Genomic DNA, 19814 nt, shown 5'->3' with positions numbered 1-19814 from the left:
CTTTCATGGCCGACGCATGGCCATCATGGACAGGGCTCGACATTAAGGACTGCCCGATGGCCCGGGGCCATATAGTATTTAGCTCGGGCAATGGAGCCTCACCTGCTGGTTGCCCGACCGGGCAATCTATTATGCCAGTATCATGCAGCTCGCGGATCCAGTAATGAGTGACCCGACAGTAAAACTAAACATATCTATAACTAGTTTAGGTAGTTTGAGAGGTAATTAAAATAGCTACGTGTGATATTCTAACCTGAAGTGTGTGTTTTGTCCGCTCACCGCTGCATGTGATCATGCAGAGCTGCGTGTCGACTCGTCAGCAGCAGCTGATCTCTCTCTCCCGTCAGATTAGACTTCACTCGTGTTTATGTCCATATCGATCAGATCCAGCTAGTTCTAGCTAATGATAGGACTACCTGCTTATTAAAAGACACCTAAACAATAAGCGTCGCTATGCAACCGGGTGAGGCCGCAAAGTATAGCGCAGCATTATGCATTTGTTTACATGCCCACCGGAACCCCGAGGCATTACCAACAGATCAACGCACAATCAACCCATACAGGACATCTCTTTCTCCACATTAAGTGTTAGACATTAGAGTTGACTATTCTTGTCTGTCACATACTCTTCTTGTCTGTCACATAAGTGGCGCAACTGAAGCGGTATTCCGCTAAAGGGAAATAATTTTGACCGATGAGATTTAGATTTGCCGGCTAACGGGAACTCTGACGTCCCATTTTGTGTGCTTCGCGGATGCGCTCGGCTCCTCTCGACTGCTGCTCGGGTCTGCTCGGTCAGCTTCCGGATGAGGAGGCATTCGTTCGACCAACTTACAGTAGATAACATTACAAACATTTTTAATAGTGTAAATAATGTTTGTTTTGGCAGTTATAACTGAATGTAATGTTTTCTACTTTTTTCCATCTGGGAAGGCATTTGCCTTCATCAGATGGAAAGTGTCTTGAGCAACAACTTAAGTATTTCTTATAGCTATGCAGGGCATGCAAGCGAGCAAACACAAACAAGAACAAACAAACAAGTGAAATGAAGAATAAAATTGAACAATATTATATTGTGGTGGTTCATCTTATAATTCAGTCTAGAGAATGCACCAGACAGCATCTAAGACCTGCAAAAATCTAAATGTTCTAGGGGGAGGCCCCCCAAACCCTTCGTGCGTCATTTAGTCCGCGAGCATTTTTCAGGGCAATCTCTATTGGGCTCAGGGCCATCTGTTAGCTTAGATGGCCCACAGGGCCATCTCCCAAAATCCTTAATGTCATGCACTGATGGATGTATAATAAGAACTGGATACAGCGTGGGAGGCGGGGCCTCATTCATTCCTATGAGAGTTGCTCATTAGCGCATGATGATAAAATGGCCCAACTTTTGAGAGAGCGAAACGTCACAGATTACCCAGCATGCCTGAGAAGTACCCGTATGTGCGCTCATAGAGCATGCGCAACTTTAACCACGCCGCCCAAAAGGCTTGTTCACATTAAGCACGTGAATTTGCGTACACGTAACAGCACCGCGCGTTCATGACAGCATGGTACTGGATTTATATTAACGAGGCGGCAGTTAGCAGCTAGCGGCTAGCTAGTAAATTATGCTAAGTTACACATCAATCGTTATGTACTTTTATATTACGCTGACATCAGGATCTCGTGATATCCAAGCAACAGAGCTTCATGTAGCATGATACTTGTGTGGGTTGTACATGAAACCACTTGGTAATATATACAAATGTATATGTTGAAGCCTGTTATGATCAATTGTGAGTTAAAACTTTATCTAAAAAGTGAAGCTGATGATGGATTACTGTGGTGGAGTTAAAATAACAATAGCCTATTTCTTTTTGAAATGTGATGGAGTAAAAGGATAGTAACTGTGATTATTCATGTTAGCCCACAAGTAACTAAAACAATTGCAAGTGCAATAAGAAGCTACAGGAACGTTAATCTACGTCGGTAATATTAACTTTATTTAATACAACATTTACGGTACAAGATTTACATCATACAGCCCATGTAGTATGATATTTTACAAATGATGAATTATAGCAAACATGTGCAATATATCCATTATTACAGCTCCGTGGCAGTAAGGCGATATGGTCCGTTGTTATTGTGCATCCATGGGTAAAGAGAAACATGAACATGAACGTGCCGGGCGGCGCGGTCCCGTGGGTTAGATGCGCGTTCATAATGCCGAGGAAAATAATTCTCAGAATAACGTTATTAGCACATTTTTACAACTTGAGGACCGAATGTTTTTAATAAGGGCTATACAAACGTTCATTACAGACCACCCCTACCCCTTGTAAGTCAATGGGAAAAAGTGTTTCCGGGCCCAGCAACCTAAAGGAAGTGTAGTACCGCCATTTGACCAGCACGAATATTCTCATCAGACTCCGGCGCACTTCCTGGGGGCTTGATGGCCATGCGTCGGGTCGGGCAGTCGGGCCAAATAAATCACTCTGATTGGCTGTTCAGCTAGCGAATCAGTGCATGAGAAGCGAAACGGAAGTTAGGGACGTAAGCAAACGCTTTAAGAAGGCATGAAGAATGTCTTCCGCAAGCAACACTCCAATGGCTGATAGCTCCAGTACCGCACAAGACATGTTTTCGATGGACGAGAGTGAAAATGGAACGCATACACTATTTGTTGTTTGTTTATATCACGGAGTCTGTTCTTCTTCTCTGTCTTCCGGTTGTTGCCTCTTTTGAATGACGAATACACACTACCGCCGCCTGCTGGTAAGGAGAGTTATTGCCACTCACGCATGCACAGTTTGTACGTGCTACTTGGCCGTCGGCTAAAGTCTTTGCGGTGTGTTCCAGTGCGACTGTTGTAGTGATGGGCATTTAGATTCCCTTCGGGGACACGAATCTTTTGATTCAGTTCACTTTAAAGATTCGTTCACCGGTTCGCGAACGACTTCTGGTGATTTGCACGTTCGCGAACGATTCGTCTTTGTACTAAATTCGTTCAGTGAGTCTTCACTACTGCCGAAGTCCGTACAAGAAATTTTCTGGCGTAAAATTTATGATATTAAAACACATTTTACACCTCACCTTGATGCCCCATGAATTATGCTCTGGGAATAGGCTACATATTATTTAAGAAATATAATTGGCCATTGTTAAATCTCATAAATGTGTGCCTGACTATACGATGTATTACAGCAGGCTAGCACGTTATACTTTCAAACCCATGCACGTACTATCTTAAATCCCAAAGCATTAAACTCCATTTGGCCGAGTTGAAAGTGAATACAAAAATATATCCTCTACATCGGTGACGATTTATTCATATTCTATGTACCCATCTATGTTTACCTTTAGCTAGCGGCTAAGCTAGTGGGACGCTACGGAGCCCAGCTATCCGCCCTCTGAAGCTTTTAGGGCCGACAGGGGGAGGAGAATGTCCCGCTAACGCTGTGTGTGTGTGTGTGTGTGTTTCACATTAGCAGGACGCTATGGAGCTCAGGTATCCGCCCTCTGAAGCTTTTAGGGCCGACAGGGGGAGGAGAATGTCCCGCTAACGCTTTGTGTGTGTGTGTTTCCCATTAGCGGGACGCTATGGAGCTCAGGTATCCTCCCTCTGAAGCTTTTAGGGCCGACAGGGGGAGGAGAATACAACGCTGTGTGTATTTATCGCTAAGCTAGCGGCTAAGCTAGCTGGACGCTACGGTTCAGGTATCCGTCCTCTGAGGCATTTATGGCGGACAGGTTGAGGAGGATGTCCCGCTCCTGTGTGTGTGTAACGGAGCTCAGATGAGAGGGCTCTGATTACAGTTTTAATCCTCTGTCAAACTGCACGTTTTCTGCTATATTTGATGAGAGATAAAATGATTTTCTGCCACAGGAGTTTGACAGAGAATAACTGAAAAAGTACACAGTAAAATAACTTCATAGTAGCCTACTTGTGGTAGAAGTCCAACTAGTACTGAGTCCAACAGTAAAGTACTTCATTGTATTGTGGTAGTTGTCTAACTGAGTCCAACTCTGTGTAGATGGAACATCCAGTATTTCGGAGGGGCCCTAACGGGACCCTCCTCTTGAAAGAAAGGGATATAAGATAAAAGAACTGTAGGAAACAGTTCAGAACTGTTTCCGCCAGTTCTTTAAGTTTGTCGTTCGCGAACAGCTTCTCTTTAGCTTTTGGGGGAAGGCGGCGACTCAAACAAACGAATCGTTTTGTGGGAGGAATCAGTTCATCTCGTTCACTTCAAAGATTCGTTCAAAAAGAACGAATCGTTCGCAAACGACCCATCACTAGACTGTTGGCCAAGACGCAGAGACGACACAACAGTCGTGTTCCGTCGGACGTGTTCTTTGGTGTCAGTTTGGTGACACTGAAAACTAACTTCACCGCGGTTCAGAATCTCAAACTACAGACATAGCTAACGGACAGTTCAGTAAACAGCAGCGTCACACAGAGAAAGGGCCGGGGGTGTGTATTTCACTCACCCTTATTTGTAGAGGAAGGCCATTATCCTTTCTTACATACAGTAGAAGTGAAGTGGTCAATAACCGTTGAATTCCCGCCAGCCTTTATATCAACTGATATTTAGCTAGCTAACTAGCTGCCACTAGTTAGCCCGGACATTATTTTCGTTATTAAAAGTCAGAATTCCTATTTTTTCCTCTGCGTACGAAGCTATGGTAGTCCAGGAGTTGTCCTGCCATACCATTTAATTTAGAGTTGATGGTTAATTTAGTTTAAAAAAAGGTAGTTTTCCTCAAACTTCAATCTCCGTAACTGCACTTGCGAATGTGGTTGCCTGGTAACGTCATTGATGTAATGTGATTGGTCGGGAGCCTTCCCTTGACCCTGACCATAGACTGTATATATAAATGGACGTAGGGTCCGTGACGTCACCCATAGGATTCTGCAGAGTTGCCGTGAAGCCCTTAGTAGGCGGAGTCGGCCACTAACGGCTCGACGGTGTCGTCAGAGTCTAACTCCCGCCTTCTCCAAATAAGGGCAAAGAGGCGGAGCCGAGGCGGGACAGGGCGGGACCTGCTGCCAACGAGCGTGACGTTCGAGTCCTAGCTCAGGCTAAGAAGCTAAGCTAACATGCTCTCAGTATCAATCGAATGTAAAACATGATTGATGAAAGTAGTAAATCGGTCAGATTTGACCCGAAGACAACAGGAGGGTTAATGCCATATTCACTTAGTAACGCATGAACAACTTTTACAAATATTTCTATATAGTCTGTGTTGGTAAATGTCATCTAGGTTGCACATTTCCTGCTGAAATACATGCATACCAAGTCACTGCGTGGCACTTTGGTTTTGATAAAACAGTGTAGTTCCACTATATAAACGTTACATTCATAATCAAACGAGACAATCTGCAAGATAATTAGCTATTTGGTATTATTCTTAATGCTTGTCATTCACACGTTAATAAAATAAAATAAGTACCAATACATAGCAGAATAATTGTGGCGGTGTTCAGTTTAATAAGCCTTGCTCAACATCATTTATTTAGCTAATACTACAGCGGGCTGCAGGCGAACCAAGTCCGCGTTACGATGCATTCCTTGATCTCCAGTTATAACGCCGGACTCCGCCGCTGGCCGAAGCTAACGGAGCCCCAGGGTGCTAGCTACGTGCTAGCTACGGCCGCCGGGACGCGCTAGCGAGCTAGCACCCTGCAGCCCCGTTAGCTTCGGCGGCGTGGACTCCGGCGGCCCACCCCTTTTAACATTTGCTCCCGTTTAGCATTATGGGCGTCATAGCCATATAGTATAAAAGTCTTACCCAAGGCTGAATCATAAACTAAACTGTATATATGTATAAAGGGTTACGTCCTTAGCTGGCTAATAAGCTACATAACAGGCTAAGCTAACAAGCACACAAACACCTGCTAACGGGGTTAACATGTATAATATTATCATTTTACTCACCGAAAAAAGCTGAAAGTAGACTTCTTGGAAGATCTGTTAGTACATTCAAGCGCACAGCACGACATTTTAATTATCTGGTATTCGTAACAATATTCCCTAACAGGCACGATCACCACGAACACAGCTAAAGGATCAAGTACAGTAACTACAACTAACTAACGTTGTAGCCTCTATGGTTGTAGCCTAGCAGATTGGACAAGTTGCTGTTAGCTGACAGTGAGGCACGTATCTGTCAATCAAAGTGACCACGCCCTAATAATGTATGCACAAACTTTAAGACCTAATATAAATATAAAGGGTCGCGTTAGAAAACAATTCACTCACAGATCCATAATCATGAAGGTGGAATCTAACTATATCGATAATAAAATGTATGGAGCCAGGTAGAAACATGTTTTTTTCTGCTGTAAAATCGGGCATTTTAACATGGGGGTCTATGGAAATTGCTCCTTTCTGCAGCCATCGCCTATCGGCCAATATATGAACTGCAGTGTGTGGCACTTCCGTATTGGCTTCCCGGCTCTACCCCACAGTTTGCCGCTTGACCCTGACCGATCACAGGGTGGCAGGGCCCGATGAAGGCCTCCTCTGATTGGTCCAGAAAATTAGTTTTGGATGGAGCCCATCTCTTTTTATGAATATGAAATTTCCCTACAATTAAAGTTAACTGTACAAAAAAAACAAATCTGCATCCATACTACTTATCCCATAGTTGTATTGTTTTTCATCATTCCAGAAACATTCTACAACAGATATACATTCATTGTACTTGTAAATTAGAGCTTTAACTTTATTTGTTGTCACACACACAAACTGTAACCTCTGCATTTAACCCATCCTAGGAGCAGTGGAAGTACAAGAAGAACAGGAATATTCAATATCAAGTCTAAATCTTTGCAGTGTCTACAAACATGTATTAAATAAAGCTCCTTAACTTTGAGCAAAAAGTGTGTTCCAATTGATTTCTCCGTAAATCCTATTTCTTCTGGCCTTCTACAGTGAGTGTAATACCGCGTTTCACCACAAACTCAGCACTTAGTCTGATTGAGCTTCGCATTTTAAGGGGCGCTGTTTCACTCTGTCTAATACCCAATGACAAAAGGGGAGATGAATTAACCATAGACTGTATATATATATAAAGGAAATTAACCTTACTAAACGACGTACTTTTAAAGTTCTAACTACAGTCTGAAGAAACAGAGGAAGCTTGGCCATATAGTTGTTACAAAGTGGTATCAATTATTCAAATAGCTCTCGAGCACCCCTTAGTGACCAACTTGCATGTCAAATATTTCAAATCAGGTTTTATTTATATAGCACATTTTATTTACTTTCCCCCCCCAGTGTGTTGATATGTATTTTGTAATGGTCAACATGTTAACTACTTTTACATTGAGGGTGTGTCCCACAACATCACCCGACATCAAGCCATGCACTACTGCTATGTTTACACCAAAGGAAAATCCTCTTGTTTATCAGTCTAGAACAATGAGAACATTTAGAGTTATCCTTTAAATATCAAAGTTTGCCCTTGCCTTGTATATATCCTTAATTTAACCAGGCATCACAACATTCTGCTGCTAGCATTCATTCCTGAGCTAAAAGCTAACATTGATTTGTAACCCTTTTAGTATCATTGAAGTAATTAGTCACAGGGTTGCATACCTGCAGCACGATCTATTAATATATATTGATTTTGTTATTGGCCCCTTTAATCTACCCTGTTGAAATATAACAAGTTTTTAACAATGAAATTAACATGTACCTTTGAATTATAAGCAGTTACCCTTTTCTTCATGAAGTAAAAAAGACAACCAACATCAGTAGTGAGAGTGAACACATTTTATTTTGTCATCTGCATTTACAGCTGGAATTCGGGGAATTCGAACACGACGTCTTTGCCAGTGAGTTTCTTGTAGACACCGGAGTACGTCTCCACCTGAAAGATGAGTACAAAAAACATACACTTTAAATATCACTTATGTAAAAGTGTTGAAAACCAGACTTGTTTTCCCCCCCAATATTGTCATGGTGGAAATGCAGCTACATTTTATTATTATTCTACAACCAACTCCTGACATTTAGTCAAATAAAGGTCCGATGAAAACCCAGTGCCCAAAATCTAGACTATCATGTATACGTTTCATTATAGCAGAACAAAACACAATTACATAAGCATTTAAATTCACGTTTCCAAGCCACGATGACTCTCGTACAAACAGATACTGTGCACTGCATGGTTTAGCCCCCCAGTAATGGCCCCAAAGGACTCTGGGAAGATGTAGGAATATACAGGACGCCCATCTCTGGAGAAGAGCTTAGTCTCCGACATCGTGGAACGGGACTTTACGTCTCAGCTGAACGCTACGCTCCCATACGCCACAAGGACAGAGCCAGGAGAGCAACCTCGCTGGATATCCATGTCGGGTTCACACACAATACACACATTCATCAGTAAACATCTTTCTTACACCAGGCTGTGGAAGAAGTCTGTATCTTTTTAAGTTTCTTGAAACCTCATGTATCATTAAAGCTATGATTCATTGTGTCTTGATGTTCAGTTTCAGAAGGACTAGCATGAAAGCAATGCAAAATGATCATGAAATAACGTTTTCAGTTTGCTTTAGACTTATTTGTTCTTGAGCCATCAATTTGAATGGATCATTAAGCGTCTGAACGTAGCATAACATTTCCTTTAAAAGTTCTCAGAGCTAAAGCAGAGTTATTTGAAGTAGACGTGCTTTTTCACGTCTCAATTAATGTTTTAAACAATCAATGCGTTGGATGCTTTTCAGACGGCCAACCAGAATAGCACCTATGAGGGCTTCAGCTTGTAAGTACAATCAGACTTAGTTTGAGGTGATAAAACCTCGGGTTCTGGTTTGTTTTTACGACAAATCCACTTCATCACGTCTGTAAGGCTTTGTGTCAATTCATCGGACTTATTATTGACCAAAGGATTAACGAGGTAACAGATGAATTGAAGTGGTTTATGTGATCTGAATATACGGACATATCTACTTGGACTCACTTTGTGTTCCACGTTGTTCTGCTGAGCTTTGTCCAGGTGGATCTTGATGAGCCGACTGCAGTCCTGCTTCACTCTGATCCTCTTTCCAACGATCTCGCTGGGGAACACCAGGTCCTCCAAGATGGCATCGTGGACCGCGGTCAAGGTGCGGCTGAGGGGGAACGAAGGAAAGATTCAAGTTAAATACCCAACTCTCCTGCAGGATGTATAATCAGCCCGGAGATCTCTGAATAGAAAGACATATTGGGTTCTATACGAGTCTATCACCCCCCACATTCACTTCTACTATCCTCTATGTTATATTTACTGATGATTAACATCAGTGGACATTTAATATGTTAAGTGTTGGACTCTTGGCAGAACTAAAAACATCAAGGCTCAAGGTTATATGAAGACATAACCTCAGGATTTAAGAATTTAGTTTGTCATTTATCTGCATTTTCCAATCCGTAAAATAACTGGCAGATGAAATAAATATAACTAAGTGGCAAACTTACAGTAACATACTTTCATAATTTGACATTAAATACTGTCAGAACTAACACATGTCCAATATTAAAAGCAAAAATGTAGACTATGTATACGTTTCATGATAGCAGACTAAACACATTCCACAGGCATTTAGATTCACGTTTCCAAGCCACGATGACTCTCGTACAAACAGATACTGTGCACTGCATGGTTTAGCCCCCCAGTAATGGCCCCAAAGGACTCTGGGAAGATGTAGGAATATACAGGACGCCCATCTCTGGAGAAGAGCTTAGTCTCCGACATCGTGGAACGGGACTTTACGTCTCAGCTGAACGCTACGCTCCCATACGCCACAAGGACAGAGCCAGGAGAGCAACCTCGCTGGATATCCATGTCGGGTTCACACACAATACACACATTCATCATCAGTAGACATCTTTCTTACACCAGGCTGTGGAAGAGGTCCGTTTGTATATTTTAAAGTTTATTTAAAGCTATGACTCATTGTGTCTTGATCAGCTTTAAAAGTAGTATCAAGAAAGCAAAGCAACATTACAAAACAAGTTCAAACTGAAGACTCATTTCTGTCAAATCTTGTTGAGCCATTCATTTGGTTAGATTATAAAATGCCAGAAGTTTGCAAATCTGACTCGAGACTTCATCTAAAGTGCACTTTTTAGTTGTGATGAGTTACAGAAATCCTAAGGATGTTGAGTATATAAAACAATACCATAACATATCCACACCACAGAGGCTGGAACCTGTGGCATAAAAATGGCTTCAATGATCAGGTTTGACACGTTTGGATTTAATGAATAACTTCAACATGAAGCTATTTTGCTAATTGATTGAAACAATTTCCTAGTTTTCATTGTAATAAGGAGTTACGGTGGTGTCTCAGAGTAAAGACTAGAAGAGTGATATTAAATAAATACCAATAGTTTCCTGGATAATCCAAGCAACTAAACAAACCTGATTATTCCCACGCTCAGGGTAAATCTGAGCTGGTGTTTTATTATACATGTCTCACCTCCTGGGACGCTTCTGCTTGTTCTTTGTGCGACTTTTCCTGGTGGGTTTGGGCAGAATTCTCCTCTGAAAAACAACATCGTGTCATTAACCTCCAATCAGGATCCACACACACATTTAAACAGCTTCAAATTCAATTCATTCAAGAACGTCATGAATCAGGGTCAGACTGATATTCGGGCGCAGTATTGGATATAACCTGCTGAAAGTCTTTTTCCTCCTAGCCTTACTCGACAGCTTCAGAGTCGAAAACGTGCTTCTTTCTGCATTAAACAAAACATTTCAATAGAAAATGTCAATACTTATAAATGAAGTTTTGACAGTCACCAATTTCTAGCTATTGACTTTAAATCAAAATGTGTCTTTGCATGCCCATATCAGTCGAACCCTAACACATCAGATACTGTGCACTGCATGGTTTAGCCCCCCAGTAATGGCCCCAAAGGACTCTGGGAAGATGTAGGAATATACAGGACGCCCATCTCTGGAGAAGAGCTTAGTCTCCGACATCGTGGAACGGGACTTTACGTCTCAGCTGAACGCTACGCTCCCATACGCCACAAGGACAGAGCCAGGAGAGCAACCTCGCTGGATATCCATGTCGGGTTCACACACATTCAACATCATCATATGTAAACATCTTTCTTACACCAGGTTGTGGAAGAGGTCTGTTTGTATATTTTAAAGTTTATTTAAAAGGAAATCTGACTGCTGCATGAGGTGAAAAGTCATGCCTCTCCAAAATGTTGGTTTTCAAACACTTGGTGACATTATTTAGAATCATTCTGGATACATTTCTCAGACCAACTTAAATCAAACATGTGAAGATGCATTTTTGTTATACATCTAAGTGTAGTACAATTAAACAATTACCAGAGAAGGTTCATATTTTGATGCACCTGATCATATTATAAAAAGGTATTATCCAGATAAGGGATGCTGTAGTTAACGCTATAATACGACTCAGCAGACACTATGGATGTCACAACCAGAAATGTAGGAGTCATAAAGTCAGTCAGTATAAAGAATTCAATATTGGAGTAAAAGAAGGAATTCTATTGTTAAAAAAATCAGTTTTAAATATGAATAATAAGCTGGTTGTGATGCATTCACTCCGCAGACCTTATGAGGGGTCACCAGTCTTAAAAAAGTCAAACATGTATTGAACCGGGAAAGACCTCCTCCACAACCCGGCAGTATCCATCCATGATGATAAACTCAGGCAGACATCTCCCTCCTGCTCACCTGTGCAATGAAGACAACGTGCTTCCCGCTGAACTTCTTCTCGAGCTCCCTCACCAGACGCACCTGGATCTTCTGGAAGGACTTCAGCTGAGGAACGGGAACGAAGATGATGATGGCTTTCCGACTGCCACCCACCTCGATTTCCTAGAGACAAAACCAACACACTTAATGACAGAAGAAAACAAACGATGAACCCTGATCATTTAAAAACACAAAAGCCACTGACTGGTGAAGAGACATTACTTTCTACAGGTGGAAAGGAACATTTATTCGTCTTATAGTTCGCTGATAAAGTGAAGAAATCCCACTGTTCGCACCAGATTAATGCTAGCGTGCTCATGACAGTAAACATTAGTTAAGCCCTGGTGTAAAATAATGTGCTCTGCGTGGTTTCCCATCATAGCAACAGCCACTCAAAGTGTCTTGGAAGGTAATTGACATCTTTATCAATACATATAATGACTGGCAGATCAAAGCAAACTTAGTGAAAGTTGCCTTAAAAAGTGACCTAAGATTTCCATTGACATATCTGCGCTGTAGCTTCGTACAAATGAGAATAAAAGCCTTGAATTGAATCAAGAAGTTTGCCAGTTAGCTTCACAATGTACACCCGTCTAAAACCAAAATGACGTTTCTTTACGCTAGACAGAACACAAAAGCATTTAGATTCACGTTTCCAAGCCACGATGACTCTCGTACAAACAGATACTGTGCACTGCATGGTTTAGCCCCCCAGTAATGGCCCCAAAGGACTCTGGGAAGATGTAGGAATATACAGGACGCCCATCTCTGGAGAAGAGCTTTGTCTCCGACATCGTGGAACGGGACTTTACGTCTCAGCTGAACGCTACGCTCCCATACGCCACAAGGACAGAGCCAGGAGAGCAACCTCGCTGGATATCCATGTCGGGTTGTTATTTAAAAAATATTTGAAAGTGAGAGGATGAGTAGAACTGTCCCTCTACCTTTGCTGCAGTGATGTTCAGCTCTCGCAGCTGAGCCTTGAGGTCGGAGTTCATCTCCAGCTCGAGCAGAGCCTGCAAGGAGAAACAAGACAAATCAGCCTATAGTTTTATATAAATGCAACTTCCTGACACATGTCCAAGCACAGCCATTACACCTCATAACGGGACATAATCTGGCAGTTTCTATACAGTTCATATTTCTGTTTACATGCAGAGAATAACCTGATTTCTGATCCACGACACTGACAAGTATTAACCACAGATAATCACCTATCAAAAACAAAATTCACACATTCCTTCTGGCATCCAATGTGCACTGCATGGTTTAGCCCCCCAGTAATGGCCCCAAAGGACTCTGGGAAGATGTAGGAATATACAGGACGCCCATCTCTGGAGAAGAGCTTAATCTCCGACATCGTGGAACGGGACTTTACGTCTCAGCTGAACGCTACGCTCCCATACGCCACAAGGACAGAGCCAGGAGAGCAACCTCGCTGGATATCCATGTCGGGTTCACACACAATACACACATTCATCCTCATCATATGTAAACATCTTTCTCATACCAGGTTGTGGAAGAGGTCTGTTTTTATCTTTTAAAGTTTATTTAAAAGGAAATCTGTTGAACAAATCCAAGACTCAAACTTCTGCATCTTAAAAAAATACTTCAAAATGACACCATATTTTATAGTAGGAAGCAGCATCACCAGCAATGAGGTAGTGTGTGTTTCAGGGCAACACTGAAAGCCATATCTATTGGATTCAAGATCTGACAGAGTCTCATCAAAGCTTCTCACCACACACACACAACATTCAGAGTGTCAAACTCAAACATATAAACACATGATTTAATGTGAAACCTGGTCTTCTTACCTGGGAGATCCCAGACTCGAACTCGTCAGGCTTTTCGCCATTAGGCTTAACTATTTTGGCGCTGGTACTGAACATGGCCGTTGTTTCTGTGGAGGTAAATACAAACATGAAAGGTTAGATAAGCATCAACGGCATCTCAACACACTTATGCTATCGTGGTGGAGCTCCATCAAACTAGCATGCATTTAGGCTAGGCTATGACTAGCTTAATGATAATTGAGTACAGCCGGCTAAGTCAGAACCATAAGCCATATTTGAACTTAAATTGTGATACTTTCAACATTAACCCCCAACAATTCAAACAGCCACAAAGTAAGCTAGACTCTGTGTTACAAACAAACAGCATGTTAGCCACAAGCTAGCTCTGAGGAAGGTTGCATGTTTCAACCGCCATGTACCTCTGATACAACCGAGCTGGAGTGGTTAACGTGGCAAACGGAAGTATTTCGTCTTATTTCACACAAAACTAAACATACATAGAGCCTTGAATATCGAGTCTACTGCATTTACCGGGGAAACATTCCTTCTTTCTGGACACATGCACGGCCTGCTAAGCTAACTTCTGCCTCAGAACTCCCATCATACGGAGCTCCTCTACTACGCTTTATTCTGTCATATAAAACAGCCATCCGCATCCCAAAACGACATCATCTAACGTATCAGAGCCTTAAGGTGCCTTACGAAGTGTTTACGCAACAATAAAACAACATTAAAGCACATTTTAGGATAGAAAAGCCAGTCCTGGCAAGAGTGGCACGACTAACCTGTGTCAACGACGGCCAAGGAAGAGGCCGGAACATCGCGAGAGTTGTATTAATCCAATCCGGAGGGGTATTTACCCATCGCGAGATTTGACGCAGACCACGTTTCCAGTGCTGAGAGAACATCGCGAGAGTTGTATTTTATTAATTTTTTTATTATATTCAACTTTATTGAACGTTGCATTCGCGGGAGTTGACACAGACCACGAATCCAGTGATAGTAAAACATCGCGAGAGTTATTTAACAAACGTTTAATTTGAATTGTGAAACTGTATTTTTCTTTATTTATATGTCTACCCCTGATGTGAACTTTGTTGTATACAAAACATATGATGTCAATATGCTCTTGAATAAATAAATAAATATGTGACGGGAAAAAAAACTACCTTAAAAAAACCCGCCCAAAACATCGCGAGAGTTCGGCGAGAAAACAGACTGTCAAGCTTTCCTAACATTACTTTTGATTTTCCTTTCTATGTTGCTTTACTTCGGACTTTCAAGACTACGACAGAGGTTAAACTACTATCAAATTGACTAAAAATACTTTGTTAGAGTCTGTGGGTATTTTTGTGACAATAACAGTGAGCAAACTGTTGCTCACTGTTAGCAAACCAGCTAATGATAAGGATATTAGCTGGTTTTAGTCTATGGTTTTAGCATCCTTTTCTGGCTGTGGAAGTACACAGGGACCAGTCAGCTTTCTTTATAAATGATTATGTAATTAGTTAAAGACACCATGATGGCCTCCCCAGCTGCGTTATGTTCAGACTGACTGGTGTTTTCAGAGCATTACGCAGGACTATCTGCAGTGGGGCCGACGACATGCCGAAGGGCAAGTTTTACTTTGCTGTGAGGAAAGGCTTCAAACCAGGAGTGTACAGCACATGGTGAGACTGTGTGTATGTATTACCGTCAGAAAATACTGTCTGTTTTGAAGAAAATAACTGTCATTGATCCTGGACAGTAGGTGCAAACCAAACTCCATTTAAAAAAACAACTGGTGATTTAATGTGTTTTTAATCTTCTGTTAAACAGCACACGTGCTAAAAAGGTCATTTTGAATGGTTTTGTAATCACAGCAAACCATTTTTCAATTCGGCTTATGAACAATTCGGCTAAGAAACCATACAAACTGTCATTGATCTTGCAAAGTGGGAGAGGAGGTACACACCAAACTCCATTCAGAAATCTGGTGATTTAATGTGTGTTTGATCTTCTGTTAAACAACACACCTGCTAGAAAGTTCCATTTAAAGGGTTTTGGAAACGCAACAAACCTTTCTTCAATTCAGCTTAGGAACAATACAAGTTAAAAGTAACATATACTTATTCCCAGTATAAAATACCTATATTCTGAAGAGTATCTAAGAGTCTGTTATACAGAACAGATGTGAATACTCTCTAATATACCAATCTACTAAAGGGACAGTATAAACATGGTGTACTACATACATTAACAGGTTGTGCATAGTAGCTTTTAATTAATGGATGTTTTTCTCATTTGTGTTTTTTTTTGTAACTGTTATTCAGGGATGAATGTAAGGGCCAGGTGGACAAATTCCCCGCCGCCTGTTTCAAGAAGTTTGCATCAGAGAAAGATGCCTGGGCGTTCTTCAGAGGAGTCGACCCCTCTCCAGTTCCACAGGTGAAGAAAGGTAAGCTAATATATCAAACCTGTTTTTACTTCCAACTATCTTCCCCAACAGTTTATGAGCAGATGTTCACTTCTCCATGTCTCTTCTACATCAACATGTGTCCCCTCTTCTTCATGTCTCTTCTACATCAACATGTGTCCCCTCTTCTTCATGTCTCTTCTACATCAACATGTGTCCCCTCTTCTTCATGTCTCTTCTACATCAACATGTGTCCCCTCTTCTTCATGTCTCTTCTACATCAACATGTGTCCCCTCTTCTTCATGTCTCTTCTACATCAACATGTGTCCCCTCTTCTTCATGTCTCTTCTACATCAACATGTGTCCCCTCTTCTTCATGTCTCTTCTACATCAACATGTGTCCCTCTTCTCCATGTCTCTTCTACATCAACATGTGTCCCCTCTTCTTCATGTCTCTTCTTCATCAACATGTGTCCCCTCTTCTCCATGTCTCTTCTTCATCAACATGTGTCCCCTCTTCTTCATGTCTCTTCTACATCAACATGTGTCCCCTCTTCTCCATGTCTCTTCTACATCAACATGTGTCCCCTCTTCTTCATGTCTCTTCTACATCAACATGTGTCCCCTCTTCTTCATGTCTCTTCTTCATCAACATGTGTCCCCTCTTCTCCATGTCTCTTCTACATCAACATGTGTCCCCTCTTCTTCATGTCTCTTCTTCATCAACATGTGTCCCCTCTTCTTCATGTCTCTTCTACATCACATGTGTCCCCTCTTCTTCATGTCTCTTCTACATCAACATGTGTCCCCTCTTCTTCATGTCTCTTCTTCATCACATGTGTCCCCTCTTCTTCATGTCTCTTCTTCATCAACATGTGTCCCCTCTTCTCCATGTCTCTTCTACATCAAACATGTGTCCCCTCTTCTTCATGTCTCTTCTTCATCAACATGTGTCCCCTCTTCTCCATGTCTCTTCTACATCAACATGTGTCCCCTCTTCTTCATGTCTCTTCTACATCAACATGTGTCCCCTCTTCTTCATGTCTCTTCTACATCAACATGTGTCCCCTCTTCCTCATGTCTCTTCTACATCAACATGTGTCCCCTCTTCTTCATGTCTCTTCTTCATCAACATGTGTCCCCTCTTCTCCATGTCTCTTCTACATCAACATGTGTCCCCTCTTCTTCATGTCTCTTCTACATCAACATGTGTCCCCTCTGTGGAAAGAGACTCTGAAAGTTTCAGGAACAAAGATTCTCTCTCTTTTTGATCCATTTCTATAAAAACCTGTCTGAAAATGAGCTGATCAGATTTTGGCCACTTTATGATGTCATAACGATGTTTTGTCTTGTGTAACCATTAGCCAATCAGCAACCAAGGTAACCCCCCCCCCTCCTTATCACCTGAATCTCCTCTAGAGCACCATTGAGTTCTTTGTCACCAAATGTCTCTCAGAGGGGCGTGGGGAGGGGCTCCTTATTTTCATCTAAAGTAACAGACAGAGAATCAGCACTTTGGAAACAGGGCTGAAACAGAGGGGATTATGGGTAATGCTGCAATGATCTGTTTGGTGTTTCAGCCAATCAGAGACAGGTTCTGGATTTATCTGAGACCTGGGGCCCTTCTCACTTCGGTTAAATGGATTCCTTGCGTCCCTCACTTGCGTCGTTTCCCTGCGTCTAGTCCCTCCCACCAAGGAAGCAATGGAGAGACGCAAGGAAACCACGAGAAGCAGGGAAATGAGTTTTAAGAGCAATGGGACGTCCTTTCCTCCGGAGCGTTCACGTGAAGCGACGTCCGTTTGTGATGACGCTGCACAGCTGATCGTCTGACAGCAGCTCTGTCCCCGTTATTTTCACACACCCCCCCGCCACACATTTACTGACACAAACATTTGTATCATCTGTTGTAGATCCAATTACATGAAATAAAATAAGAACTCATTCTCAAAAAAGATAAACGCCATTCTTAAAATGTATAAACGAAAAAAGCGATCATGAAAATGTTTCCATAAAATGATTTTTGACCACTTTGTTGTTCAGATATATCTCATATTTGTAACTAAATGAAACATGAATTGAAACAAAACACGGTATAAACTGAGGAGTGAGTCCCGTGAGGTTCATGTGTTTTCTTCACTCCGCTGGGAAACTGCTCTCATGTCAAGAAGCATCAGATCAGTGCATGCACTGCCTCGTCCAATCAGTGAGCGATACACAGTAAGGGGGCGGGGCGAGTGTCTGAGGATTTCATCGGAGGATGGTCTGATGGTTCCTCGGTTATCGCTCCTCGCTCCTCCGGCAGAAATAAGGCCATTGGGACGCTACTCAAGATGGCGCAGACAGATCAACTTCCGGTGAGACCGAGGAGCGAGGAAATGAAAAATAAGAGAAGTGAGAAGGGCCCTGGAATATATTGATGGAAAACAGTAAAATAGGGGACCTTTTTAAATATCCAATAAACCCATGCATAGTGTAAAGCTCAGGATCAGGGCTATATATATCCATACAGTCACCAAAACAAGTCGGGGTAGTCCATTTGAAATGGCATTTTGCCAGTTGTTCTCCTCACAATTAGTCCTATTGCTTCCAGTTCCTCAGAGCCTGGACTCGGCCCTCTCTCTGCTCCCTAAAAGAGGTCCGGAGCCTCGGGAGTACATCGCTCTCGGGAAGAAGAGAAGTCACTCGGCCGAGGACGCACAGACACGTCCCAAACGCGTAAAACCGTCAGAAGGCTCGTCTTCAGTCAGCTCTGACGGATTCACATACAAGGGTGAGCATCTCTAGAATGAGATAAATGTGAAGTCTAAATCGAGACACCTTTTGTCCGACTTGAATTGAAATATAAGATAAAAAGAACTTTATTGATCCCACTTTGGGAAATGTTTGTTGCAGCAGCATAAAAACACATGGCATTGTACAATACAAATTAAAAGACTAAAAATAACCAAAAAAGTAGAACATATACATGTTGAATTACAAATTTACAGTAACAAAATATAAAGCAAGTGTATATAAGCATTTTTTGATTTTAAAACATGTGTATATCACCTGTTAACATGTTCTTTGACTCCTAGGTCACGTGTTCTGCTCTGTCAAAGTTAGAGTTGAATAAAAGCTGAACTCCTGAACCTCACGCTCTGTCTTCCCCTCACGCTCTGTCTTCCCTTCACGCTCTGTCTTCCCCTCACGCTCTGTCTTCCCCTCACGCTCTGTCTTCCCCTCACGCTCCTGTCTTCCCCTCACGCTCTGTCTTCCCCTTCACGCTCTGTCTTCCCTTCACGCTCTGTCTTCCCTTCACGCTCTGTCTTCCCCTCACGCTCTGTCTTCCCCTCACGCTCTGTCTTCCCATCACGCTCTGTCTTCCCTTCACGCTCTGTCTTCCCCTCACGCTCTGTCTTCCTTCCTCACGCTCTGTCTTCCTCACGCTCTGTCTTCCCCTCACGCTCTGTCTTCCCTCACGCTCTGTCTTCCCTTCACGCTCTGTCTTCCCCTCACGCTCTGTCTTCCCCTCACGCTCTGTCTTCCCCTCACGCTCTGTCTTCCCCTCACGCTCTGTCTTCCCCTCACGCTCTGTCTTCCCTTCACGCTCTGTCTTCCCCTCACGCTCTGTCTTCCCCTCACGCTCTGTCTTCCCTTCACGCAGGGCGATGCTGTTGTTGTTTACACCGACGGCGGCTGCACAAGAAACGGACAGAAAGGAGCAAAAGCTGGCATCGGAGTTTACTGGGGCCCCAACCACCCACTGTGAGAACACACACACACACACACACACACACACACACACACACACACACACACACACACACACACACAACACGAACACAAAAACAAACACAAAACAAACAACACAACACAACACACCACACACAAAACACAAAACCAAACACACACACACACA

At 42.5% G+C, this 19814-nt stretch overlaps 2 protein-coding genes and 5 non-coding genes across 7 annotated transcripts in view; 1 reads left to right on the top strand and 6 right to left on the bottom strand.

The window, feature by feature from the left end:
• Window positions 1-7751: 7751 nt before the first annotated feature.
• rps7 (ribosomal protein S7) lies at window positions 7752-14376 on the bottom strand. Its single transcript, XM_034203217.1, has 7 exons — window positions 14303-14376; window positions 13539-13624; window positions 12666-12737; window positions 11701-11844; window positions 10457-10521; window positions 8956-9106; window positions 7752-7863 (listed from the first exon to the last, which is right to left on the bottom strand). The coding sequence occupies exons 2-7, from the start codon at window positions 13611-13613 to the stop codon at window positions 7786-7788; spliced, it is 585 nt and encodes a 194-aa protein (XP_034059108.1). The 5' UTR covers window positions 13614-13624; window positions 14303-14376; the 3' UTR covers window positions 7752-7785.
• Window positions 8148-8351, bottom strand: LOC117537845. Its single transcript, XR_004567783.1, has one exon. It is a non-coding gene; the product is annotated as a small nucleolar RNA SNORA73 family (small nucleolar RNA).
• LOC117537844 lies at window positions 9621-9824 on the bottom strand. The gene has a single exon (XR_004567782.1). It is a non-coding gene; the product is annotated as a small nucleolar RNA SNORA73 family (small nucleolar RNA).
• LOC117537843 lies at window positions 10857-11060 on the bottom strand. Its single transcript, XR_004567781.1, has one exon. It is a non-coding gene; the product is annotated as a small nucleolar RNA SNORA73 family (small nucleolar RNA).
• LOC117537842 lies at window positions 12407-12610 on the bottom strand. Its single transcript, XR_004567780.1, has one exon. It is a non-coding gene; the product is annotated as a small nucleolar RNA SNORA73 family (small nucleolar RNA).
• On the bottom strand, window positions 12973-13176 carry LOC117537840. The gene has a single exon (XR_004567778.1). It is a non-coding gene; the product is annotated as a small nucleolar RNA SNORA73 family (small nucleolar RNA).
• Window positions 14377-14707: 331 nt separating the features above from the next.
• Window positions 14708-19814, top strand: part of rnaseh1 (ribonuclease H1) — a 7778-nt gene continuing 2671 nt past the window's right edge. The window contains 5 exon segments of the mRNA XM_034203221.1: window positions 14708-14813; window positions 15086-15187; window positions 15830-15954; window positions 18507-18686; window positions 19561-19711. Coding sequence (XP_034059112.1) covers window positions 14776-14813; window positions 15086-15187; window positions 15830-15954; window positions 18507-18686; window positions 19561-19711 — 596 coding nt within the window. The 5' untranslated portion in view covers window positions 14708-14775.

This window comes from Gymnodraco acuticeps, unplaced genomic scaffold, assembly GCF_902827175.1.
Source record: "Gymnodraco acuticeps unplaced genomic scaffold, fGymAcu1.1, whole genome shotgun sequence".
Classification (NCBI taxonomy): Eukaryota; Metazoa; Chordata; class Actinopteri; order Perciformes; family Bathydraconidae; genus Gymnodraco; species Gymnodraco acuticeps.
This window is presented reverse-complemented; position numbering and strand designations above follow the sequence as displayed.